This window comes from Onychostruthus taczanowskii, unplaced genomic scaffold (genome assembly GCF_017590055.1).
Source record: "Onychostruthus taczanowskii isolate IOZ18803 unplaced genomic scaffold, ASM1759005v1 scaffold16, whole genome shotgun sequence".
Lineage (NCBI taxonomy): Eukaryota > Metazoa > Chordata > Aves > Passeriformes > Passeridae > Onychostruthus > Onychostruthus taczanowskii.
This window is the reverse complement of record NW_024498795.1, coordinates 4,987,460-5,014,564: the sequence shown is the minus strand read 5'-3', so window position 1 is coordinate 5,014,564 and position 27,105 is coordinate 4,987,460. Positions and strand designations below refer to the sequence as shown.

The window sequence follows — 27,105 nt, the reverse complement described above, 5'->3', positions numbered from 1 at the left end:
ATGACATGTATGTAAACAAAAAATCTATTAAAAGCCATCATATTAACATACTGCAATATAATTGTAAAGGAAGGAGATTTCTTGAAAATTGTGTTGGGTTAACATATGACTGCTTAAATTAACTTTGGCAGATAGAACTGTTTTAATTAGGTAGTGAATTAAATACAACGAGATCAAAGCTGGCATTATTATATATAGTTGCAAAACCTTTGCAAGGACATAATATTTGTAAACTGCTTGTAAGAGCTGTAATTTTCTTGTTCCACAGTCTCTGGTGAAGAAGTTGCTATACATGAGCCTTAACTTTCCACTGATTTACAAAATTCAGAAGGTTTTTTTTCCTGTATTCCTTCTCTTGCCAGCTCCTTTTCAGGCTCTGAATCTTTTGACACAGACTACAGGTGCAATTGCAGCCTGTATGGACACACCCAGCCTGCCATTAACCTAACCAGTTTGGGCACCTGTGCAGAAAAAAGAAGCTTAAATACAGCCAGGTTTCTAAAATACAAGGCTCAGGTGCTAAAGCCTTGACATAGTAGATATACTGCTATCCATAACTGAAGTAGCTAATTTAAATTTCAGTAGATGTCTGCAGTAATTCTCTGTATGCCTGTGGATCACCATGAAGATAATGTCTGAGGTATAATTTTCTCAAATACATAGTTATGTACCTATCCTGTGGGTGTCTTCTTTTTTTTTTTTTCTGTAATGTGAGTTTCGTAAGATCTAGTTCAGCATTTCCTCTTCCTTATTCAAATGGTCTTTTTTTTGATATATATCTCTTTTTCTTCATTTCCACACTTTGCTCCATTATTCTCAACTCTCATAATTTCAAGTAATGATACTGGATTTTAATAATCATGTTTCCTAACACATTGGGGAAACCCTTCTTACTTGTTCTACAAATTTGATGTATTTAGGAGCCTCCACACCCTTTGCTGAGCTTCAAAGGTAAATTGCAAAGTGTGGCTGATTTCATTCTAGGAAAGAAGGTCAGGTTGCTGCATTGATTCCACTGGGAGTAGATTAAGCTCACAGCTGCATGTTTACCTGCACTCATAGAATCATCAAGGCTGGAAGAGACATTTACTATCACCAAGTCCAACCATGAACCCAACACTACCCCTGTAAAACCCTAAACCACATCACCCAGGGCTGAATCCAGACACCTCTTAAACACCTGCAGGGATGGTGACTCCACCACCTCACTGGGCAACCTATTTCAGTGCCTGACCGCTCTAAGAAAGCACTTAATCCCTCCAGCATCTGAAACATGGCTGGACGCTTGTTTCATAAGCTAGACACAAGGCAGAAAAATGTCTGCCCCTACGAGATTAAACATCCAAAAACTTTGTTATAAATACCCAACAGAAGGCAGAAATACCCTTATTTGTGTAAAATAATTGAGTGAGGCATACAGGTGTTTTTCTGTTGTGGATTGTCTTTTGTTTGTTTGAGTCTCTGTGTATTTCCTTAGAAATACTCAGTTGTTTCAGTAACTTCAAGAAATATCAGCTGGCTTGCTTTTAGTTGTTACTTTCCTCATTATACACCATGTATAGGAAGAACTACCTACTGTGTATGCAACATGCAGAAATGGAGCTGAGGAGGTGATATTTTCTGAGTTGTCATCATTGGTACAAACTACAGCTATTCTGTATCCTCTTTCTAAACAAAACCCTTGCTGTCAGCAAAACATCCTGCAAAGGGTCCCCTCCCACAGCGTTGTCATGCTTGTGTCCTACAGCAGAACTGCTCTTGCTGACAGAGGGCCTCCTCCTTGGGGTTAGGTTTGCCCCCCTGGCTTTAACCTTTAAATGACAGATGAATTAAAATTGGAGTTTGTATCAAGCAGCTATATATCACTGACTGATTTAACCACTTTAATGAAACATACACATATTTTGTGTTATCACAGTGGTGATTGTCTGAGTGCTGATGACCAGTGTTGCAAGGTAATGCTTGGCAATGCCAGTTCATCTCCCCCATCTCAGAGGTGCTTTTCTGCTCACTTGATACTTGTTGCTAGGCTGAGATTTGGTCCTTCTTGCACAAATTCAGCAAGTGGAATTGTATGTCACAAAGCAAGATAGGTGGGGAAAAAAACCCTGCACTCTCAGTGTGCATCCAGCAGATAGTGCTTCTCTCATCTAGTACTTGGCAGGAGATGTTTTCTGTTCTTGGATCCAACTGAATATCCTTCTCAACAGTCTCAGCCTAAGGTCTCTGAAGAGGATCTTGAATAAATTGTACCCTGAAATACACACCTCGCTCAGTTGTTTTTTCCAAGATGACAAAAAGTTGTTGAGTTACAAAATTAAGACCCTGTAAGCAAGCAGAGGAATCCTGGTCATCAGTAGAGAAAGAGTGGCATTATCAAGCAACTTTCTTAACTGCTGGAATTTTTCTTTGGATAATGAGTGCAGGTTGCGAGGTGGAAGTAGTGTATTTGGATTCTAACAAGCTCTACAGCAGTGGCAGAAAATAGCTAGTGGTGAGAGCTGAGGGCCTTTTTTGAAAGGATTGTGAGAGAAGGCATGAACTTAGAACAATAGCGTTTTAGAATAAGACTGTATAATGTAACTTTGAACTATTTATAACATGCACAGAGATAGTGCAGGTACTTGTGTTTAGTGTAATTATGCTTATGCAATCAGCTTTTTTAGGAAGATAACCATTTGACTAGTTTATTTTTGGAAATGTACTCCAGGGTGCTAAGATGTGTATCTATATATCTGTCTTTATATAATTTTCGGCTTCGGTTCTAAATCTGTTTTCTGTATCTGTCAGGAAATATCCGTCTACCTATAAACTGTATGAGGCTGATTAATGACTGATGGCAGACAAATCTACAAATATCAAGCTTTTGGCATCATAAGTGAAAATGCCTTGCTTTGTAAGAGGGGGAAGGGGAGAAATTAATTTCCTGTTTAATTTCTACAAGAAAAAACCCACAGCCTGACCAGATGGAATTTCTTTTGTACTGTAAATAAACAAACCTTTCTTTCTTTTATGGTTTCAGTTTTGATATATTTCTATCTAAACTGCTCCTTCCACAATTTTCTTTCTCCTGCTGTGTTCAGGGATGTTCCTTCAGATGCTCAGTAGATGATGTGAATAACAGAACAAAGCTCTTCTACACTGATAAAAATGCATATCAGTATGTATCTGTAAAACTCTAAACATGCTGTGTGGCTACCTGGGGCAGTCCCAATCACTTGAATGTGTGTTCTGGGGATAGTTAGAATAAAAGACTCCTTGTCTAGATTTGGTGCTCATCTAGGTAAATGAGTTTATTAACAGTTACAGAAAATATGGACTGCCTAAAAATGTTTGGTTGTGGGTTTATGGGAAATGCATTTTTTTCCCTCAAAACACTGCATGTGTATTTCATGTCATGTCATGATTCACTTTCTCAGTTGGGTGTAGTTTGGCAGTATTATTTTTATTTATTAATGTTAAAACATTTCTTTCTCATTATATCTTTCATTCCATTCCTTTCCTTAATAATTATAGGTCATGTTTAATGTTAAAACATTGGTCATTTTCATAGAAATGATGATGCCACAGTGCACTGGCTCTTTTGTAAAACTCTTACTTTGAATCCCTCATGGCAGTGAATTTTCGGAGTTGTGCATGGGCATGTCTTTGACTGTTGGTGTCTATATGGTATCTATACTAAATTTTAATTGTAGCCAGCTCATTACCACACTTCTGGTGATAATCAGTATAGTTGTGTTTGAAGCTGTAGATACCAAAAAAAGTCTAGCTGATTCATCAATGCTGTGCTCTTGTATTCTACTTCCAGCACCTCTCTCTCTTCTGTCACATTTAAAGACCATAGTCATTCAGATTCTCAAAGCAAACAAATTTAACTTAAAAACACTTTATAAAAGGATAGAAGTGGGGTAGGGCTATAAAGAGTTGAGCTTCTATAGCTTAATTCACTTTTCTGGTCTTTTTTTTTGTTCTTCTGATGTAATTAAGCAGGGCATGGGTGTTACATGATGTTGTACTCCTTGCCAGAACAGAAAACATTTTAAGGTGAACTGCTGAAGAAAATCAATTACACTGGAAAACAAATCCTGCATGCATAACAAAATCTCCTTAGCACCTGTGTGGCTGTTCTTCTCAAGAGGCAAGTTGGGGTTAATGATGGCAAATTATGGGGTTTTCCTAGTTTTTCTAGTTGTTTCAACAGATCAGTGTGCAGGTCTTGCTGTATAAGCAGTGAGTGTCCTGGGCCCCCTCAGCTCATGGGCCAGCCCCTGTTCTGGTGTGGCAAATGATAACTGCCCATGGCAGTCACCAGGGAGACAGCAGGCACTTCCTGGAAAGTGGAAGGACAGATCTTGGCTGTGTCTTTGTTGCAGCGTCCCTATAGGATCATCCATGTTATAATGAGGAGAAGTATTTAAAATACAGTGTGCCATACTAGGAGGTAAAGCTGGAGCCTGACTTGATCCTGGTGGCTGGATGGAGGTTGCAGAGGAGCCTGTCAGTGCTGGTGGTGGAATGTGCACTGGTGGTTCCCTTGGGTCACATGTGGGCAAAATCTCTGTTAGGTAGGGTGTTTTTCTTGCATTTAATATATCCTGTGCTAAGCATTGGAAGATATGAGAGAGGACTAACAATCTATATCTAAAGCTGCTGGATTTTTGAAAAATTACAGGTTACTCTTAATAGCAGGATAATTACACTTGCGGAGAATGACACAGTTGTGATCATTCCCCTGAATAAAAAGCCACCTCTGTACTTTCTAAGTACAGAGACATGCTGTGATGTCACTGTTGGGCAGTAGTTCTGACTGTGGGGTTTAGAGTTGGACTGCAGTGAGTGAAGAGTGGAGTCTTCATTTGCTTTGAGGGGGAAAACCTTCATTCAGGCTCCAGACATCCAGAATTTTGCACACACTACTGATCTTTTAAGCATGAGTGCTGTCCCATTGAATTCCAAGGTCTTGTTGCATTCAGTAGGATTACTTAGATCCTTAAAACTATGCTTACGAGTGAGTCTTAGTAGAATCAAAGTTTTTCTTGCACTAAACTTCTTAGTCCTTCTGTATATCTGAAATATTTAATCACTCTGACATAATAAAGAAAGTGCAGGGAAGCTCAAAACTGCCATGCAGTTAAGAGTATATTGCCATTTGTTGGTGTTTATTTTATCTACATTTGTTCTACAGTTATTAAAATTCCCTCATACTTTTAGCTTCTGTGAGAAAAATGTTCACCTTGAAAATGGAATTAGTTTTGAGGAAAGGGCCAGCAGTTTTTCAGTGCACTTTTATTGTGCTCCACATTAATTTTGGTCATCATTTCTTTCCTGCTGGCATGGGCTGTCCATGTCTCCTCTAGAGGAGCAGAGCTGGCCCAGGACATCCACAAAGGGTGGCGGTGGAGCCCATCATACAATTTCTCAGTGCTGAGATGGGGAGAAACACAAGCACAAGGCATTAAGAAAGGTTGGAAACATCCCCATTTTCTCACTTCTCTGATTTGGCTTTTGTCCACATGATGTTTTGACACCAAATCTGCTCAGAAGTGTATTGCAGTGCTTGAATTTAGGTCAGAGCAGCCCCAAATCCAACATGTAACCAATAAATGAAGATATATGTTCTAAAGATGTGTTGTTGTTTATTACTTACATGTCTTCATTTGTTGTAGTGTTTTCAAGGTATTAGAAATACTTTCAACAATACTGAAATTTAGAAACCATAGTCAAAAACATTTCATTTAAATATGAGTATTACTTGTTTTCACTTTTTGAATGAGTTGCATTGAGACCTTCTCAAAAAAAATCTTGCAAAACGGATGAAGTATCAATGTCTGCTGAGGTAATAAATGGCTTTTGCTTTCAAAATATTACAGTTATGTTGTAAACCTGTACTTTTTGAATTTACTTAAAATTTTTGTCAAGGCACCCCCAAACAAAGTAATGCCCTACAAGGCAAAGTTATTATTTTTCTGAAGGAAGTGCTTTGACATCTAATGCATGATACCCCATTGCAGTACAGATATTTGTTAAGAGCAGGAGATCAGTATTTGTCGCGCTGGTGTTAGGACTGGATTATGTGTAATCTAATTAAGGAGGTTACTAACAATTTTGAGGGGATTATAAGATTGGCAATTATCTGTGTGTTTATTTGATTAAAATAAATGCTTGCAGATTTAGCTGCCATACCTGTGCTCTGGTATTTGGGATCAGAAATCAGGTTTGATTGGAAGTAGAAGACACAAACAACAACAAAACTTCGTGGTTTAATTCTGTTTCTCTGATGATTTCAATACAATGTCTACTCCCTAATTAATTTTTACTGAGTAACAATGGACTTTATTATTAAAAGCCCTTTTGAAGAAAGGTTTTTGTTAGGGCAGGGAAGACCATTTTTAAAAATAATATACAGTCAATCTAAAAATTCATTTTTTAGGTACGGGGCAAAGACAGTTTTTCAGTAGGATATGCCTTCGCTCAGGGCTGAGGCTTTGTCTGTAACTTTGCAGTTTAGGTCTGGTATCACTTAATGAAGCTTCCCAGATTTCTTGTTTGAAAAATGTTCAACTGTGTGTGATTGAGAGTTTAATCTCATTGTGGAGCTGAGATCCCAGAGGATAAAGATTTTTCTGCTTCTTCTTCTTCCTTACACTCCACTTTGGATCCTTCTGCCTCCACTTCTTGAGGGCACCCAACTCTTCTGAGCCTGAAGAACTTTTTTATTAGAAGTTTGGTTGTATTCAAACTTCCTGTGAAAGCAGTTCAGATTCTTAGAGGTCATCACAAGAGTTCGTTCCCGCCCTCAGGATGAGTGCTGGGCACGCTTCTTCTCAGAGCATATCCAGCATCTGAGCCACAATGTTGTACACACAGTTTGATGAGGAAAAGGAAACCTGTTAGGGAATTTGTTGCTATAGGCATCCTTGTTTTTAAAATGAGAAAGAAAAAGCAAAAGTATAAAAAGGCATCTAGTTTTCTCCCTGAAAATACAAAACTTGCACCTGCCCTCAGAGCCTGACCGCAGGGTGACTTGCCTATGTATGTAGGTAGCTATAAATCATTGCATAAACACAAGTGATAGTTCCATATTTAGAGAACAAAGGATTCCTGGTTTCCATTTCCACAGGTTACATTAAAGCTGGAAATGGTATTTTTAATCTTCTCTTTAAAAGAAAAAAAAGAGAGAACAGACAACATTTTGAGATCGGAACTGACATGTAGCTTTGGGTTTCTGACATTTATGCCTAATTTGTGTATTCCTTTTCAACCTTCTCCAGCTGCTACTGCATAAATCTTCCACGTTTTTTCCACTAACTGTGTGGATGGAGAAGACAAATTAGGAAGTTCAGCTTCTTTCTCAGTGCCTGTTTTTAGGAGTTTTAAAAGTAGTCCAGGATTCAAAACTGGCCTCAGTGGATTTTTTTCAATAAGGTAGCTTTTATCAAGTTTTTGCCCTTTGTTGTAGATGTGAACATGGTACAAAGCAATAGCTCCTAGGAAGTGGCAGGGTGACTTTTCAGCTGTAAAGGCCAAAGTTGTTCTCATAGTAGCACTATCATGCCCTCAGCAGTAGTGATGTTGGCCACGATCCTGCAAGGAGGTGCAGCTGCCAGGCTCCCAGGTGGCTCCCTGCAGATCCTCAGGCTGGCTGGGCCATGCTGCTGTGTTGCAGCGCCAGCACAGCATGTCCAGTGCTGCTCAACCCTCTCCTTCCCCAGTTCTCCCACCTCTGGCCATAGATGGTGGCAGTCAGCATCTTAGTGTAGAAGCCATGCCAGGAGCAGCAAGGATTGTCCATGGTGCCATATTCTCTGTTAGCCAAAAGCCAAGATCCCTTTGCTCCCTTAGCTTTTCATAAACCAGACCCAAGAAATGACAACTACCTGTTAGGTACAGGGTAGAGAGATTAAAAACAGAAGCGTAACCTAATATTTAAAGTAACTTGAATCAGGACATAATCAGGTTGTTGCATAATTATTTTCCTCATTCCTCAAACTCATTGTATGTTGTTTTAATAGTACAAATGCACAGTGCACTGTAAAAGTCAAGGAAAATTGATGAGAATGTAAAGAAACAGGGAGTGCAGTATTAGGAACGCTTTTCACAAAGTGCTCTATTAATAGTAAGCAGTTGTTAATGGGACTTCCTCTCAAATGTACAGTTAGCAGGGTTGTAGGGCTAGTTTTTTACACTGAGTTTTATAACCATTGTTTGAGTAGTTTGTAGCTGTTAAATGGAATTAGGCCAATTATTAGCAAGTTGGATATAGTCACTGCATTCTTCTCCTTCCATTTTTGTAGTAACAATTCATCTTCTTGCTTTAGCTCCATGCCTTCCTCCAGCTACCCAAGGTAATCACTCAGCCAAGCTGTAGGTGGTGTGACCAGTTGCTTGAACACATTCAGTGGTTAAATATATTCTGTTCTAAAACGGGCAGGATAATGGTGATTTAATGAAAACATCTCAGCAGCAGCATTTGTAAAGATACAGAAATTTTTTTATGATTCTAATGGTTAGCATTTTTATCTGTACTGTTAGACCTCTGCTTGATGTTATTACTTTCATCTGGTAATTTCTAAGGCAGATAATCATATACAGATATTTACCTGGTACTGTTTTTCATTAATAGTTCTGGAGTGTGTTGTGCATGGGAATAAGAAGGATAACCTGTCTGCTCTAGACTACAGTTAGGGAAGCCTTAATGAATTCTGGTGCCTGGCATGAGCAAGTTTGGGAAGAACAAGGTTTGAGTCCTTCCCATTGAAGGCAAACAGTTGCCATGTTGCTGTGCTTTGCTAAAGGGAAGGCAACAGGTCTACCTCTCAATGGTGGGTGAAGTGGTTCTGCTGGGTGTTTGGGGGTTAAATGCTCAGGAACTGCTGGAAGGATGTCAGTTCTCATCATCCTTCTGTCCTTTAACTCGTGAGCCATTGATTTTTGCCCTGTTGTGTAAGTTTTCTTGCCTTGAATGTTGAAAAGGTAATATCCTATGTCAGTAACTGAGAAGAAGCTGGTGACCCACACAGCAGCCCTGCACATCAAAGGATTACTCAGAGTTGTGTCCAGCATGACCCTTACCTTTAGTGAAACATGTCCTTCACACAAGGTGAAGTTATGAGAGTGCACTGTTAAAGCTGGGACAAGGATTAAGGAGTTCAGAACAGAAGTGATCTGTCACCACACTTCATAAACTGCAGTAAGGTAAAAGAAATGGTACCAGGTGCTCTGCAAGGTCAGCATTAAGAGTTTCTTTTTTCCATTGTGCAGGAAGCTGGTTGCCTTCCTGACTTTTCCATAGAAATATTTTTCTGTTTCCTTAGTTTGCACTGATGGCATACTTCAGGTTTTACATGCAGTCCCAGAAAGCTTCTTCTTTGGTAGGATGGTTGTTAGGTGCCCTCATATTCCTTGAATGGGTGTTACCTTTAGAAACTCCAGGTGCTGTCCATGTCTTGGAGCCTTCAAGACATTCTCATGAGGGCTGATCCTGTGATTCAAATGTTAATCCTTGATGCTGCTGCTGTTCTCCTGTTTAACTCCAGCCTTGTGAATTCTCCCGGCCATGTCAATCCCTGACAAGCATGATAGGTGAAAGCAAACAGATACACTCTCGTTTTGCTCAGGATTCTAACATGCTCTTCCTTTCATTTACATGTCAGCAAAAATGCACAGGTCTGAAAACAGTAAGAAACATGCATGTGTGCTTTTTCTGGCCAGGAGCGTTCGCCACCCTAAAGATTTCACTTTTCTTCATCTGGGTTTTCAAGAGAGCAGTAGCATCCTCTTTTTGGAATTATCTGGCTTGATTTTAGGCCTGAGAACTTCTGGCAGCAAGTTCTCTTGCACTGAGTTTGGACTGGTGCCACAGGTAAACACAAACTTCTCGTGACTTCCTCTTCAGTCTGTTTCTTTTTTACCTTTGTTTCTCCCATTGGGGATTTTCTGCTTTCTCTTTTGTAGAAACCTCCAGTCAAACTGGTTTTTCCTTTTTGGCAGTCACCATAAGAGATTTATTATTCCAAACCACTTCCACCAGAGTAAGGGATCTTCAATTTCCAATAACCATTGCTGTTTCTAACCTGGATTTGGCATTCTTCAGGTTTCACAGTACTTGATGAATTTGTGTACACTGAAGATATCCACAGTGCCACCATTTTTGAAAACAAAACCATCAACTAGAACGTGTAAGTTGCACTGAAATGATTTTCCATTATGAGAGCAAGATAAACTTGAAAGCAACAGGGGAAGCTCTATTTGCAACATCCAGTGAAAATACGTTTTGTTAACTTTTGACATCCCCTTACAATGCTATGGTATGTATCTGGTAAACATGCTTGTAAACCTGATGCATGTTATAGCTTTGAGTATTATCAAGGCTTTTTCCCACAGCTCAGCTTTCCTGAACATAAATGTCCAAGTTCCTTTTGAAGAGTTCACCAGAAGAGGTGGAGGTGAGGTCCTCTATGCACTTTAGTTAGTGGGACATAAACCCAAAGTTTTGATCTGTTATTCTGTCAAAAGGCACATTTTCCAGGTCCTGATAGGACAGCTGCAATCTGCCCACGTGTCTCATCTAATCTTTCAGGTTTTCTCAGCTTCCCGTCCAGAACCAGTCTGTGTAGTTGCTGGAAGATGTTAAACAGCTGTTTCAAACAGTGGATAAAGAGATCCTAATCTGCCATACATGAGCTCACAAAGCAGTCAGGATCCAGATCTCTCTGATATCACTATATTAGCTTTCTGTTTTCAGGTTTTTATCTTTGGGTCCTCTATTCAAAATTGCACTTATGACTGCAGAATGTGCTCTGTGTAGCCTTTACATTGCAGAACTCAAAATTGTATCTGTATAAACACTCCATGGTTGTATCAATATGCACATAACGATTGTCTGCCTAGGATTATTCACTCACAAGGAAGAAGATACACTGAATTTAGTGGATTCAAGCTGGTCAGAAGGAGAGTCTGCATGTGCCAGTCTAAGCTTCAGATTTTATCAGTGCTTCATTCTTAGTCTGTGTTTTGCAGTGGCTCCACCACTAGCACCCCTGGGAATAAAACGTCTGAACACTTGCAGCGGAAAAATAATGTCCCTTTTAAACTAAGTAAATAAATTACCTTTCTTCTTTTTTCTCTTTGCCTGTCATCTTCCCTGTTCTCTGAGATCCCATGTGGCAGAAGTTGCAGTTCTGCTGGAGCCTGTTAACCTTTCTGTGTGAATGACAGTTTTCCAGATTTAAGTCTTAGTCAGTGTTTATGTTAAGAAGAGGGTTAATGATGATCCCCATAGGCCTCTCGCTCGGAAAGCAAAAACATCTGCTAAGCCAAGAAGTGGTTAGTTTGCTAAATTTAGAAGGAAGAAATGCATTTCCCAAAATTTGCACTGCTTCTTAACAAATTTAGGGAGCCAGTGGGGGCAAGCAGTTATGGAAGTCGTACTGTTTATTCATTTTTTAGTTCAGTTCATGTATTTTCAGTTAAAAGTGAGATTGTTCTTATTAAACAAAAGGAGGGTATTACTCGTATATCTGAAACATGTAATGCAATTGAACTCTTTGTGCATTAGTTTAGGTTAATATCTGGACACATACCAAAGCCTGTGAAGTTTAAAGATGTTCTGCTGTACATACTTAGCATTGGAGAAAGTGAGTTTTAAATGGACGTCTGCTTGGAAGCTCCCTTACCCAAACCCATAGACCAGGAGAACTACAGGTCTTGGCCATTCTTTTATCTCCTTACCAAATGTACCCCCAGTTGCCACCAACAGTCTGGCTCCATGCAGGAGAAGGTCGCCCGATGAATGGTGTATGAGCCCTTGGTCATACAGCCATCATCATCTGTCTTTGCTTTTAGTGTCTTGGCCAAAGCTGCCATCAGTAGATAGGGTTCAAATTGGACTTCTCCTGCTTGTGTGATGGCAAGGGAGCATTGATTGCTGGTACCAGCAAGGCCTTTCACGACAGCAGTGCTCTTGATGACTTCATGGTGGCTGGAGGCACAGCTGCCAGCAGCAGTGGCAGTGACAAAACGGGACGGGTTACGTGCTCCCAGTCATGCTTGTGCAGCAGACTTGAGTGTCCAGGAGAGCTCACCATGGGTGGCCTGAGACCCTCCCAGTCTTGTTGCTCCTCTCCCTCTGGAGCAAGCACAGTGGCTGGTGATGCTCTAGGGAAACACACATGGCTTTGCTGAAGGCTGTACAATCCTCTCACTTGTCCGTGGTCCCCAGCAGGCTGCTGGTGACCCGGCTCCAGCCGCTGCATCCCCCTGGCCGAGCAGAGGGCTGGGCAGATGCTTTGAACCACAGATCCTCAAGCTTCCCTGGGCAGAAAAGGAGCTGGCAGTTTTCAGGCATGACTGTACTTTGCTCTCCGTCTTGGCATCCTGTTTAACCTTTTCATCTCCTGACAGAGCAGGCTCTCCTTGCTGGCGAGTTGGGAGGTACGGATGGGTGAAGGTGCCTTTCTGTGGATAAATCCCACCGGTTTTGGTCATCCCCTTTGCCAGCCCCAGGCAGCGCAGTATGAGCTCGGCTGGGAGGCTGGCGGGCCGTGGGTAAGCACGGGAGTGAAAACTGGAAAGGGGGATGAGCAAGGTAAATTCAGGAGATCTTTGCTAAATTCATGTTTTACCTGTGTTAGAGCAAAAACCTCACGGCGAGACCCAGCAGAGCCTCGCTCCGCCTGCGGACACGCTCCGGGGAAGGGGTGGGCAGGGAAGGGAAGGAAAAGTAAAGGAAAGGAGCGGGAGCCGGGCAGAGAGCGCCCCCTCCCGGCTGTCACCGCCCGTGTCACCGCCCGTGTCACCGCGGCTGGAGGGATGCGGGGAGCGGGATCGCGGTGAAACAGAGCCTTCCTACAGCCCACGGGGCACGGAGCAGGTGCCGAAGCCGTGTGACAAGCATATCACCCATCCGTGGGTTCCCAGCCCCGCTGGAGGCGGCGCTCTGCTCCAGCAGCATGTTCCGTACTCGCGTGTCTGTGTTGGGTGTTTTGTTCCATAACAGCGGCAACTGGTGATTCAAAACTGGGGCACAGCACCCGTGAGCCAGGGTGGATCCCAAATAGGTTTGGCTCTCCCTCTTCCCTCTGCCCTGCTGTGTCCTCTCACGAATGCTGGCTCCTGGTGGGAAGTGGCTGCAGAGTGGGGTGGAGGGAGAGAAGGGGAGTGCTCCTCTAGCATCTGGAAGCTGTATTTAAAATATAGTGATAATTTAAATTCGGCAGGAAAATCGTTAGCCACTAAATTTTGCCAAGCTTTCTGAGGGATTTCTGCTGATATTTTCAGCAAATGACTTGGGAAAATGAATCCTTTAGGGGTTACAATATTACTGGAGGCTGTTTTCATTATGTATTTCTCAGTTATCTAGAAATACATCAGGATAGTGTGAGTTTGCTTGAAGCCCAACCTTAGAGCCTAAGGTATTCAGGTATTCTCAAAAACAAAAATCTGCAGTTTCCTGTTTCAAATGTTGCTGGAAAAACTAATGGATTGTAACGGCTTAGCTGATTTTTATATATATGAGGGGGAAGGGGGGAAAAAGTGCAATAGTGATGTTGGCCCTGAGAACTGCAGCAGAAAATAAAAAGGAAAAAAAAAAAAAAGTCTTTTCCATTTCACCTCCCTAGAGACTTGGGGTGTGAGTTTTTCTTGTGAAATATCTGCCTCACCTGTGACTTTATATCCAAGGAGAGTGGAATTAAAAGTCCTAGTGCTGGATGGTTCCATATACATACATATATATATATATATATATATATATATATTGTTATTTGAGTCTGGCTGAGATGTTTGCAAAGATCTTAATGGTCCATCTGAATTGTAAAGGTTTGCTGACCCCACAGCTTACCTGAAGGTAGTTTTGAGATTCTTCATTCTGAGAACTTAAAACCTTAAAGATTTGCCACAATACCTTTTCCTTTTAAAGAGACAAGCATTTTGAATGGGTTTGATTTCTTGTTTTCCCTTGGAATTTTTTGATGTAAGGCCATTGAAATGTTCGGGTGAGAGCATAAAAATGCCTGATGTAGATCAAGAGTTATTAAAATACCTAGTTTGTTGTATTGATCTGTAATTTAGCACTTCATCTTTCCAATTCTTTGGATGTCAAAGTACGCTTTCACAAATATAGCATGGGTTTTCTGTCAATCATATTATGCTCAAGACACGATTTTTCTTTTAATTGTCATTTTATTTGTGGAGTCAGAATATCTACACAGAGCCGTGTAGTGATTTATTTAGTGAGAAAAGAATTTTCATGTACGATTACCTCCTCTTTATTTGTGCATTTATGAATCCCTTTTCTAGAAATTCTTATATAGCTGCTACTGCTTCTCAAATTGCCATGGTTTTTAAAGAGAATAATGCTTATTGATAGTTCCCACATGCACTGGCAGGCACATCTAAAACCTGTACTTTTGTGTTCACAGCTTGCATAATACAAAATTTAGAGATTGCTTGTCAAACTAAGTGTCAGCTGAGTTTCCTAGGAAACTCACTGAAGATATTTATAAAACTACAGATCAGCTTAATAATAGATATAATAATGTCAGTAGCTCATTATTTTTTAACTTTATTGGTCCATTTTAGTTTGCTTTAATTTGTTGCTAAACCAAACCACTGCATTTCCAACCAGAGCCAGAGACCTTCCTTTCAATAACTTGCCTAATTATTTTCTGTAGAAAAGGGTAGTTTCAGCTATTCCATGTAAGAAAATTTAAAACACCCTATGTAAAATTAAAAAGAACATAAATGTCATACTAAGTATCTGACTGAATCCTTTATAAGTAAAACCACAGTTGTGAAATATAAATGTAAATATTGCATCATGTTATTGTTTTATTCACTGTTGAATTGAATGTGTGAATTTGAAGCTCATTGCACATGCATGCAAAACAGTCACTTTAGAATTAACATAAATCCTGAGTATGGGTTTCTATAGAAGCTAGATAAATAGAAGACCTGTCAGTATTGTAAAAAGGCGTGATTCTGTGAAAATAGTTACATCCCTGAGCTGAAAAAAAAAGTATCTAAAAAGAGAGTAAGTAATACTTTATGTCCATTTTTGTTCATTCTTCTGTTATTATGTTTTCCTTGCACTGATTCTTTGAACTGAGACAGCAGATCTTTTTGTACTTTAGGTTCTTTAAATGGAAATTTCAGTCATGTCAATTCAAAATTTGCTGATATGTGCGTGTGTATATATATATATATGTATAAAATAATCTATATTTTGTCAGAACATAATTATTCAAGACAATTAGGGTTAGGTGAAGTTAACATTCTCTAGAAATCAGTTTAGAAAAGTAATTTCAGCTTTCCCTTTTTAATACGGTAATGAGAATGAAGTTAGTGTGTTAGGAAATGAGGCAGTACTGACTCCTTATCTCATCTGGAATCCATTTCTTGTACCCAGTATGCACATTTGCCTGTCAGGACTAGATCTGATTCTGTGCTAATTAGCCAAGTAAGGAGTTCATATGAAGGATATTCAAGAACTGATTTTTCTTTTGAAAAGCTAAGAGTGTAGCTGTCTGTGTTTCTCTGTCTAAGAAATCTCATTGCACACTTAACAATGTCGTTGCAGAAGAAATCTTAGGAAACCTGTCCATCACACACTGAAAAGGTTAATTTCCTATAAAGCTACAAAATTTATCCCAATCCTAATGGTAGCTGCATGTGGATTTATTGAATGCTAGTGATACTGTTCCAGCTTGTTATAGCAAGGTGGCAAGTAAAACCTTGTAAATCATTGCATTTATTTTAATATGGCTTACATGCAGACAGCAACCTTACAAGCATAAAATGGTACAGCTGCTGTGTCAAATGATATTTTTTGAACACATGATATTTGTCAGAGCTGGCTCTGTCTTAGCTGTGATGGCAGTTCAGGGTATTCAAAACTGGTCTTTCTACTGGGAGGAAGTGGAAGATGACTTCAGCTCATAGGTAGGACATCTAATTAGGAGACTTGCCTCTTTCCCAGCCTGTTGTGTGTAGTGTAACTGCATTACTCCTCGTTCCTCTGTTCCTTACCATGATTTGCCTGTTGGAAATGTGCAAGTGCTAACAACCAAAAACCTTCCTTAAGTACTTGCTGTATAGGTGAGGAAGGGGTGAGTTTGCACTTAATACTGTGTTGATCCATTTTGGATAAGTTCTGCCAAAATGGTCCTGGTACTGTGGAGACAAGAGGTATTGTCTCTGATTTATACACCAACTTCACAAGATATGTTTCTGAAAATAAAAGCCATTTCACACTGTCTTGCAAGGTTTGTGATGGAGTTGTATTTGTGCACTAACACTGACTTCAGTCCACACTCTTAAGCAGATCCCTTTCTGTGTCAGACATAGTCTGTACTTTGGAACAAAGAAGAACATCCATGCTAAGGAAAATTACTCTAATCGGGAAATTTCAGCCTGGAGGCATTTTTGCTTTGGGCTTTTTTGCCTTCTTTTTTTCATGTTCTGTGCTGCAAGCATGAGGCAAGAGTTCTCCCAGTGACAGGTGTGCTGCTTAAAAATGCATCGCTCTGCTCCGGCGTCTGCATGAACTGTGGGATAACTGAAGTTAAACTTTGCTCAGTCAAGGTGATGACAATCATCTGACCAAAAGGTTCAACCTGAATAAAACTGATTTCCCATGGTGACTGCAGCTGACTATAAAAATGTACTTTTATATCCTTATATAAATTTATAGGGCTTTTGGCAAGGAAGGAGGATTTGTGAAATGATGCTTTTTCTTCAGAGGTTCTTCCATATAGTTTTGCTAACAGGCACCTGTTGGGTTGTGCTAAACAGTGATTTTTTTTTTAAACCCTGTGCTTATCTATCACACCTTGATCATCCAGAAAGAAAAGCTGGATATTCTAATTGTAGATACTGCATTTTGTTTTGTTTCCCTGCTATAACAGTGGAGGTTTGAAAAGGAAAAATGTATTAATTAAATATATATGCAGTGTATTTTCCTTTCGGTTCATATCCATGGGAAACTGCTATGAGAGTTACAAACAGCTTTTAGGGGCTATTTTTTCAACTGGCCAGTGTGTCTGACCCCTGTGTTAACAGTGAGTTACATTTTAAGTCAAGAGTTCACTGTTTTTTCCTTTCTTTCCCACTGCAGTTAAGTGGGACATTTATTCCAAGTGCACACTCAAGTAAAATTGGGGAAAACTTGCCTTTTGATAAAAAAGTCTTGATAATATTATAGTGGGATGTGTCAGCCAATGGGATATTCACTGCCAAATACCAAATAACAATATAGAAATTCAAGAAGGCTTCTAAGTTTTACAGTCAGTCTGGGAGAAAGGAGCCAGCTGGGCTCACAGGAGATTTAAGAAATGGGTGGAAGTGAGGGAGGAGAACCTGCCTCTTTAGCAATAAATATAAAATGACATTTTTATATCCATAAGTGCTGCCATTCTAACACATATTAGGAAAGAATTAAAGCTTGAAAAATTTTTTAAATAATCATAGAATGTAGTTCCCCTCTGATTTTCTGGTTCTCTTTTCTCTTGCCCTTCCCTGCAGCTGTAAGTCTTTCTTTTACTCCGTGCATGTCACTGAGTTTTGGTGACATAAAGAATCAGATTCATTAACCTCCACTTTTTGTGCTTTAGTTGCAGTGTTGGAGGGCAGCAAGTCAGTCCAAAGCTTTTTGTATGTACCAACAAGCATTTCTGCTAGCATAACTGAGACCATAATTAACATAACATTATACTTGATTAGCATTATACTAAATAAAGGCACCCCTTTGCCTCATTTTCTACATAAAATCCCAAAATCTTTTTTAAGTCTTAACAACCATATGATGTTATGATCTGTGGTTAGTTGTAGTATTTTTTAGTGGACCTCATAAAATTGTAGCATTTCAACTGCATTTTGAACCACTTGTGAGTACTGCATAATGGTAACTTTAAAAGTGCTGTGTTGAAAAAAGATCTGGGTAAAGTGTTTGTTATAAAATGTAACCTTGAGCAATATATGGAAATAATCAGGCTCCTAACTTTACCATTCATGTTGTGTTTCACTTCTCAGCAGGACTGTAAACTGGAAAAGGTAGTGAAGTGTATTTTACTAGACAGTATTGTACATATCTAAGTGTGCGTTTATTTTTTTTTCTAGCTTTTTAGAAAGAATTGACAGCGTCAGCATGGATGACTACACACCCACAGATCAGGTTAGTAAAAATAATGTGGTAGGGTCTGAACTAAGACTGACGTTCATCTGGATTTTCCGTGTAATTTATTTTAGTCCCTACTGCAGCTGAAATAGGGCATATGGCAGAATAACAAAATATGGTGTAGTAGTTTAAGTAATGGATATTAAAGAAGAGGCATTTTGGTGGTGCAAACTTATCTTTTATTGTTGTAACATCTAGGTCTGTGATTCTTGTAATACATGCATTTGTCTTCTTGTTTCCCATTCTGTGTCCCACAAAAAAAAAAGTGAATGGAAAAAAGAACAGAAAGCATGAATGTAAAAAGTTATGGTTTCCCTCACCAGCCTTTGGTACAGAGAAGCAATGCTTTATTTCAGTGGTGGAGGTGACCCCAGAGGGAGACTTCCCTTGTCTATCCAAAGGGTCCTTCCCAGGCAAAAGCTTGCAGTGAGTAAAGAGAGCAGATTCAGCGGAGAGCACCAGTGGCAGCAGCAGACCTTGCAAACTTCTCTGCAGGCCCGCAGATTCCTTCTTTGCAGGCTGTGCCCATCTCCTGAGGGCAGCAGAATTTCTATTCAAGCCTAATTTGCAAGACAGTACTTTTTTTCCCAGATGCTGTGATACGTCTTGATGGAATGCTCTAGTGGTAAACATATTCATGTTAAGGCTGAACTGGTGCAGTCTTGAAGTAAGGAGGGGCTTTACTATTTTGCCTGGCTCCAGCTGCCTTCCCTGAGCTCAGGCTGTGTGCCTTCCTTTGCTGTCTCTTCAGCAAACATTCTGAAGTTGTTATTTTTCAGTGCTGCTATCCCACTGTCATTTAGCAGTCTCAGCCAAGATTGTGGGCCACGTCATAAACTCCAAATACAGGTGGCAGAAGAGAATTCCTGCACTGGATAATTCAGTCTAACAATGCAAGGCATATAACAGGTGGATACCCTTAAAAAAAAACAAAAACAAAGTTGTCACATCTCACTGTGCAGTTACGGGTGAAATTCAGAGAAATTAGGTGACTTGCCAGAGATCACCCAAGGAAGCATGCAGAGAAGAGCCTGTTCATTCAGACTTAATTTAGGTCCATAACCAAAAGTGTGTCTGTAGTCAACCCAATATAGGATCAATTATTCAAACACTCAAGACATTTTCAGACCAAAGGAATTAGCACTGGGCTTTGCTCCATCTAGACCTCATGGTTTTAGCATCAAGGTGGTTTTAGCATCTTCTCTCACCTGGAGAGAGAAGTCAGTGAAGAAAAGCCTCATTTTTGCTTTCATTATTTACATTAGTTCCTGTTTGTTCCTGGACGGCCCTTCTCTACCTGAAATAGTCTTTCATCACCTGGAAATTCTTCCTGATATTTCCTTTGGGGAGAAATGTCTTGAAAGATCAGGAAAGGCCCTTGGTATTTGGCAGGTGGAAAACTTTTGCTCTGAAGGGGGGATTCTCTTTTATTTTGTTTTTGTCCTGTTGCACTGTATCAGTTGCCTTGCTGAACTAACTGATAAAAATCACCTATTTCTTCTCTTCCCTTGCTTTCTGGTTTTTGGGGTATTTTTTTGCACCGTAACAAAGACAGCAAGTGACAGAAAATGACAGTAACATACAAAATAACTAAAAGTGTTAAATAAGTGGCCTTCAGCTGAGTGCAAGCAGCTGTCAAAGCAGCCAAGGTTTGCCTTGGCTACTGGAAGCAGTCAACAGTAGGGTAGGGAAAAAAGGCAAGCTGTGCCTCCTTCCATCCAGGAAGGAGGCATCATAAATTGCTTTTGCCTACTCCCCTTGAGAATTGAGGAAATTTTTATTTTTTAATTATTGAAGGAGATTTGGTTAAGTTGTAAAGTATTGCTAGTTTAAAAAACAGGAAAGAAATTCCATATTTCTGCACAACCTAAATTCTGTTCCCTTGTGCTCTGTAACAGAGCTTTAATTACTCAGTCACAAGCTATTCTTTTGATAGGATTCCTGTCTCATTCAGTACAAAAGAGGGCAGAGTTAAGGTTGCCTGGGCAACTGTAAATCTGGAGTTTTCTAACATTTAAATACTTGACTTTACAACATGAATAACATTTTTCTTAGTTTTATGTAACTTCAGAATTAATTATCCTCATGACATACCAAGGTGTATAACCATCAAGAACAGGTCTCAGTGGGCAGTAAGGAAAACATAGATAAGTTCTCCTGCTTTCTGAGTGCCCAAACCAAATGCAGTGATCATTATTAAGTTTATTTACCATGTCAGTACAGAAAAATGCCAATTTACCAACGGGTCTGATTGAACTTTCATTAAATGAAACATTTAAGACTTTTCATGGAAAATAATATTCCAAGCTTTTAAGAACAAAATTAGGTTAGAAAAAAAGCCGTACTAATCAGCTTCTGTGTTCTCATTTCCAGGACCTATTAAGATGCAGAGTGTTGACATCAGGGATTTTTGAAACAAGATTTCAAGTAGATAAAGTAAATTTCCAGTAAGTCTGTTAGTAATGATTTATGAATAATCATACTCATTTTTAATAGCTTCATTCAGATGTCTCTGTTCATGTATGCATGGTATAGCAGCCCTTTAGGATGGGAGTGGGTGGTTTTTTGTTGTTTGATTTGGCTTTTTAGCTCTCTTTCCGGAGGTCCTAGTAAAATTACCTCATACTTTGCAAAAATAGCTTTAATTAGTTACTTATATTCGCAGTGCTCTCTAGTAGGGTTGTGTGTGGCTTCTTGTAAAAACTGGTACATTGGTATAGCAGTATAAAATCATAAAATACCTTTGGGGATGAGAGCTCACAGAAGTCAGTGGGAATCCTCCCTTCTTCCAGAGGGCTGCGAGCGCTGTGTTTCTCAAAGTTTTTTGCTGTGTGGCTAAAACACCCACAGGCAGACTGGCTTCTCTCCCCAGTTCTTGCCCAGAAGGGTGCCAGTGCTGACGGGGCTGAGCTGCTTCACGTCCTCCTCCATACAGAGATGCCCTTTCTCCACCACTCTTCAAAATATCCTGAAACCTGTACTTGTTTATAGTACAGTATTACATGCCATATGCACTGCTGTGGACTGGAAAAGCCAACACTTGTCCTTGAAGAGTGTATTTCTCATTTTATCGGTTCGGTAGCCTACTCCTGGCAGAGCAGGGCAGGTGGAGCAGTGCAGCTGTCTCTGACATGCAGTGCAGCATCAGCAGATCTCTCTCCTCTTCAGGTGATACTTTACTGCCCCTGTCCTTGGGGCTGTCAGATTTTTAAACCGAACCCTTGTGCTGTGCATGCTTCGTGTGATTTTTCCTAGTGCACATAAGTGATATAACATCCTATGGCTTTTTAACAGCATGTTTGATGTAGGTGGCCAGAGGGATGAGAGAAGAAAATGGATCCAGTGCTTTAATGGTAAGTAAAAACATTCTGTGTTTTATTTTAAACTTATTCTCTGAGGTGTGAGCAGCTTAGTGTTCATACCCACACACAATACCTCACTGGCACAGAAGTCCAGTGTTACAGATAACTTTTTTCTGGTGTTTTTGGCTGATTGGTGAGTAATGGCAGTGTTACCCTGAGGAGTATGTGCTGGGATAACAAAGATGTTCTATTCTCTCTCCTTTCTTTCCTTATTTCTTTTGTGTGTTCTGTCCAGATGTCACAGCTATCATCTTCGTTGTGGCTTGCAGTAGCTACAACATGGTAATAAGGGAAGACAATAACACAAACAGACTACGGGAATCCCTGGACCTTTTCAAAAGTATCTGGAATAATAGGTAAAACAAACCTCATTTTCCACCATCCTCCCCAGTTCATTTACAGTTCACCTTTCAAAATAGGACTTCCCTTGCTGTAGGCTCACATTGTTTATTCAGAAAATACCCAGGTTGGGCAGATCTCAGAGTATCCCCACGGTGACATCGCTCCCTGGCATGGGCCATGGCACAGGACAGGTGTTTCACCATTCCTTCCAAATGATGCAGGGCATGGGAGCAGCTTGGAAAAGGCAAGCCCCCCCAGGCTGGCTGCTGCAAGGGAGGTAGGAGAGACCCTCTCCTGGCATCACTCTGCTGCTTGGCTGAGACCAAGGTCCTCAAGGAACATTTGATCTCCCCCTCCAAAGCAGCAGCAGGAGCAGCTCCCTGTGCTTGTTCCTTGTGCGGGCAGCTGCTCTCGTAAGGGTCAGCTCTGAGAGCACAGGGTACCTCTGCCTTGGGGGGTGATGCTTCAGCCCTAACCTAACTGGAAGTGCCATTAAATTGCCATGCTGCCACAGTGCCTGTAAATCTAGGTACATAACCAAATAGCAACCCAAATGGGCTGCTGGTATGGAACAAGTAAAAACAATGTGCAAAATAAGGTGATGAAGTTTTCAGCACATACCTGTGAGGATGCTCTGCACTGAGAAGTGATTGAAGGTAGAGTGAAGGAGGAATGTTAACTGCACATCCCAAGGCACATTGTCACAGTGATGGATTAATTGGGGAAGAAAAGAGACATTATTTTCTTTCCATTCGTCAGGTGTCATACAGGCCACCGTAAAAGATGGGATATCTGTGTGGATGAGCAGTAGCTTAGAGCAGTCTGAGGGAAGGGAGCTTTCTAGCCCTTTTTTTTTTTTTGTTTTTGTTTATCACAACCAAATAAAGCAGGTCTGGTCATAAACTGTGGCGCTTCTAGAAAATGTCACCAGTTTTCCAATTTGATATCTAAAAGAGAATTTAGAAAAAAATTTTGAAAACTGCCTCCTTCAGCAATGTCCTCTACAGTTTTTATAAATGTATTTACTGACCTTAGAAATATACCCACCAGCACAGGTGCAGACCAGTCAAAACAATCATTTAGGTCATCTTTTTTTTTTTATTGAAGCATGTTCTACACTATTTCACACTCTGTCCACACAGGAATGGCCAGTAAATTTCCTATCTATGTGATACATTTTTCTTGATTAACATGTCAGAGATAACACAAACATCTGGTTTGTTTTTGACAGGTGGTTACGGACCATTTCTATCATTTTATTCTTGAATAAACAGGACATGCTGGCTGAAAAAGTCTTGGCAGGGAAATCAAAAATTGAAGATTACTTTCCTGAATATGCGCATTATACTGTACCTGAGGATGGTAAGGTTTCTCCCCATGCTGGGATTGGACCTGCTGGCATGGCCCAGCTCCTCTCCCTGTCTCTCTGTCTGTCTCTCACACTCACAAGCACACACTGTTCCTTGGCATGAGCTGCTGGTCAGGTAAGGAGCATGCCAGCAGCATGTAGCTCCCAGTGTGAGTAGGGTCTGAAGGGGTTCTGGCTCCACAGCACCTGCCTTTCCCTTTCGGGGGGGAACCACCAGTCCCAGGACAGCAAAGCAGCCACACATCTCCCCCCTTCCCAGATGCTTCTGCCTGAGCCTCCCACAGTGCTGAACACTGTTGGGGATTCATGAGACTTACTTTGCAGCCACTGCATCCTCCAATACTGTAAATTTCAGTTTTTGAAATACTGATGGGAAGCCCCAGCAGACCAGTAAGGGAACTTTAATGGAGGAAAACCACATCAGTAGAGAGGAATAGAGCTGTGCTGATGGAGTGATAGTTTCTTATCTTCAAGAAGTGCAATGGTTCCTGCGCCCCAGTAACATATTGCCGAGGTAAACTCTGCTATTACACCAAGTGTGTGCCAGGCAGAGAGCTCCCCAAAGGTCTCAGGTCTGTCTAGCAAAAGGGGTAAAACTTTTACTTTCTGACCACTCACCTCTGCCTTACCCGAGTGATGTCCCTGGCATGGTGCTTGCAGCCACCTGTTGGAAAAGGCTTTCATTCTCCACCAGCCACCACCGACAGCCTTGGTTACAGAGGTGAAGATGGTGATTATCTATTTTCAGCCTTCATTGAGGTCTGGAACTTCATGAGTGTGAACTGTCCTAAAATCTGAGTTGATCTGGCATCTGTTTTGTAATGGTAAGGGTTTTCAGAAGAAATCTTGTCTCCATCACCCAAATTTCCCCTTCTCAAATGTGCACCACATAGACAGAGTTTGGGTGCATTTTCAGCATTTTTTTATAATAAGCCAATTGTCAGGAAGAAGTAGCTTTTGTTATTTCTCAGAGGGTTTTCACAGTGTGTATCTAGAGTGATCCAGAATATTCCCACATGAAACAGCTCTCTATTTTTAACCTGTAGTTGTTCACTTATTCTTCAATTTCAGCTGACATTATTTAAGGGCAGCAGCATTGAATTCCAACATGCTGTTGATTGTGCTGCTGCTCTATTTTTACTCTCAGCACTATGGATGAAAAATACATTTCCATATTCTGATAAATTCTGGCCTTTACAATGTTATGTTTATAAGCATCTGATTTTGGTATCCTAGATGAGAGATAACACTGAAAGGAAATAAATAGGTTATCTCTTCACTGCATTGTTACTGACTGTAAATACAGTCATTGCATGGCCTAGATAGTGACAACTTCATCTGCTGACAAACAGTTAATATTGAGCAACAAGTCTTCTGCTCAGTAAGAATTTAATCCAAGACCCCTTGATGGGCAATATCTGAAGTATTCTGCTGAATTGGGGCCTGGAATTAAAATACTTTCATATATACATATATATCAAAAGGTCTTTCAATGCTGTCATTTTTTCCAAGTGGAAAATCTTGGACTAACCATTTTTAAACTCACATTCCTGCCTGCAGAAGATCTTTTCGGGAGACACTGTTCTGCTGCAGAAACTGAACAGCTCAGCTGCTTTTTCTAGTCATATTTTCTGATAAAAGCTAAACCCTAACTCCCACTTCTTTTATATCTATATGAACAGGCTTGTGGATGTGAGTAAGCCTTTTTGTGATATGACCAATGACATTGTTGCAATGATTTCAGCAATTTTCAGGTTCCTAAAATATGTTGTACACACAGTCAGGTTTTACTGTACTATTCATTTTTCAATTACCTACTGGGAATCTCCTCTAGTATTTAACATTTCAGTTTCTCTACTGAAGGGCTACTTCCTAAATCTTTCGTTACAAATAGATGATTGTTTGGTTTTCGTGTTTCTGATGTCATTTATTTTTAATTGAACAGCAGTACCAGAGGCAGGAGAAGACCCCAAAGTCACAAGAGCCAAGTTCTTCATCCGGGATGAGTTTTTAGTGAGTAATTTTCATCTTATGTGTGATTCTATCATAGGAAATACTGACAGATGGCACAGTTTATTTAGGGAAAACTGATGGGGTTTTGCAGAAAGCTAGAAGGAGAGGACAACGTCTGGCAATTCCCTAGTTCTTTTCAGCTGCCCATCTTGCAGAACCTTCCTCAGTGCTGCACTTTTTTATGCCCATTTTGTATAAAGTCACTTGCCATGCTAATTGTCACACAGTAAGTGCTAGTGCTTAGAATGGTCACATACAGTCCATGCATAAACAAATAGGCTTTCTTACTTTTATCCTGCATTCCTTCAAGGAGTTTGGCAGTGATCAGCTGACAGCAGGAATTTAAAAAAAAAAAAAAAGAGGCAGATTTTATGATTTTATGCTTAAATAAGATTTCTAGTATGCCAGTTAGGAGGTTTACCTCACCTTTGCACTGGTGTCATGGCCCTACTGAAGCATCCTAATAAAGTTGCCTTGTCTAGTCACATTTTTCTTGCAATTAAGGTTTCCTCTATAGCTGGAGTGAAGAGGTGTTTACGTTTTAAGGTGAAAGCTTTTGTCAGGCACACAATCACAGCCCAGCCCTGCTGTCAGAGAGTGTAATCCAGGATCACTTGTGGCTTCACTCACTCTGAGTTGTTCCCACAGTGCAGAGCAGTATCAGAGACCAGAACCAAAGCTCATCTGTCATGCCCTACTGGTAGAAGCTGTATGTGTGTGTGTGAGATAACAAATTGAGTCGTTAGAATTAAGAATTTTAAAGTCATTTTGCATTTACGAGCATTGTTAGGATTTACAGCTGCTGACGCACCAAGAAAGAAGCAATTTACTGTATTCACACTTTGGGGATTTCCAGTTGCTGCCTTAGCCTTCCAGATCCTGAGGAAAAGTGTCAGATTGTGCTGTGTTAACGTAAGAATTACTGAAAAAACTCACTTCAAGGCAAATCTCTCCTGTGGTAATGCTGGAATCCTGTGAGGCAGGTGATGATATCCAGTCTGGAAGGAGAGTTGTTCTGAGGGATGAGTTACAGGGAAATTAGGGTGAAACTCCCCACCTTTATCTGCTTTCATGATTTAAGAACACTCATTGAGGGCGAGGTCCTTACCTGCCATGACTCACTGGCATTGCAGAAGGAGGCCAGCTATGAAGTGGGGAGGGGAGGAGGCACAGGCACTGCAGCCACACAGGAAACCCCTGTGGGTGCTGGGGCAATGGGAGCTCTTGTGCTGGGGGCAGCACAAGAGGTTTCAGAGAGGGAGTAAGGGGCACAGGAGAAATACAGACTGGCAGGGATCTGATGGCCTTAGCCAGCTGCCAGGACGAAAAGGGCTGTATTTTCTACCTGTGTCTGCCTTGGCTTTGCTTTATTCTTTCCCAAGTTCCTTGATTTATGACTTTTTCCATGCCCCACTCTGTTAAATTTTCAGGCATGGTTCAGAGAAGCCTGTGTTTAATATGCTTTATTGTGATTTTTATCATGGTAGTGGGTGTGCATAAACGATGGATGTGCATGACAATCATCACCATGGTGCTGCACCCTTTAAAACTGCCTGGCTGTAGGAATGGTAGTGGCAAATTTAAAGCCTGTAATTTGAGGAATTTTAGGAGGAGGTTGAAATTGACCACATTTCCAATAACTGTTGCTACACAGGATAGATTAGAAAGACAAAAGATGTCAGCTCATGGTTTCAGGGCTGGTGTGAGGACTGTGGCCCCTCGGGGTTGGGCAGCAGGGCTGAGATCCCTCGGATTTCAGTCAGGGAGCAGCGTGGGAGGGATGGCTGGGCCCAAGCCCAGCCAGTGCCTGCACCTCAGGGCTAGGCTGGCAAGGGCATCTGCCGGTC

The 27,105-nt window shown here is 40.7% G+C and overlaps 1 protein-coding gene across 2 annotated transcripts in view; it reads left to right on the top strand.

The window, feature by feature from the left end:
- GNAL (G protein subunit alpha L) overlaps positions 1-27,105 on the top strand; it is a 184,272-nt gene that overhangs the window by 150,862 nt on the left and 6,305 nt on the right. For both annotated transcript variants that reach the window (XM_041399394.1, XM_041399395.1), the window contains exons 6-11: positions 18,115-18,169; positions 20,546-20,619; positions 21,467-21,525; positions 21,770-21,890; positions 23,108-23,238; positions 25,191-25,258. In XM_041399394.1, coding sequence (XP_041255328.1) covers positions 18,115-18,169; positions 20,546-20,619; positions 21,467-21,525; positions 21,770-21,890; positions 23,108-23,238; positions 25,191-25,258 — 508 coding nt within the window. The remainder of the gene's footprint in view (positions 1-18,114; positions 18,170-20,545; positions 20,620-21,466; positions 21,526-21,769; positions 21,891-23,107; positions 23,239-25,190; positions 25,259-27,105) is intronic.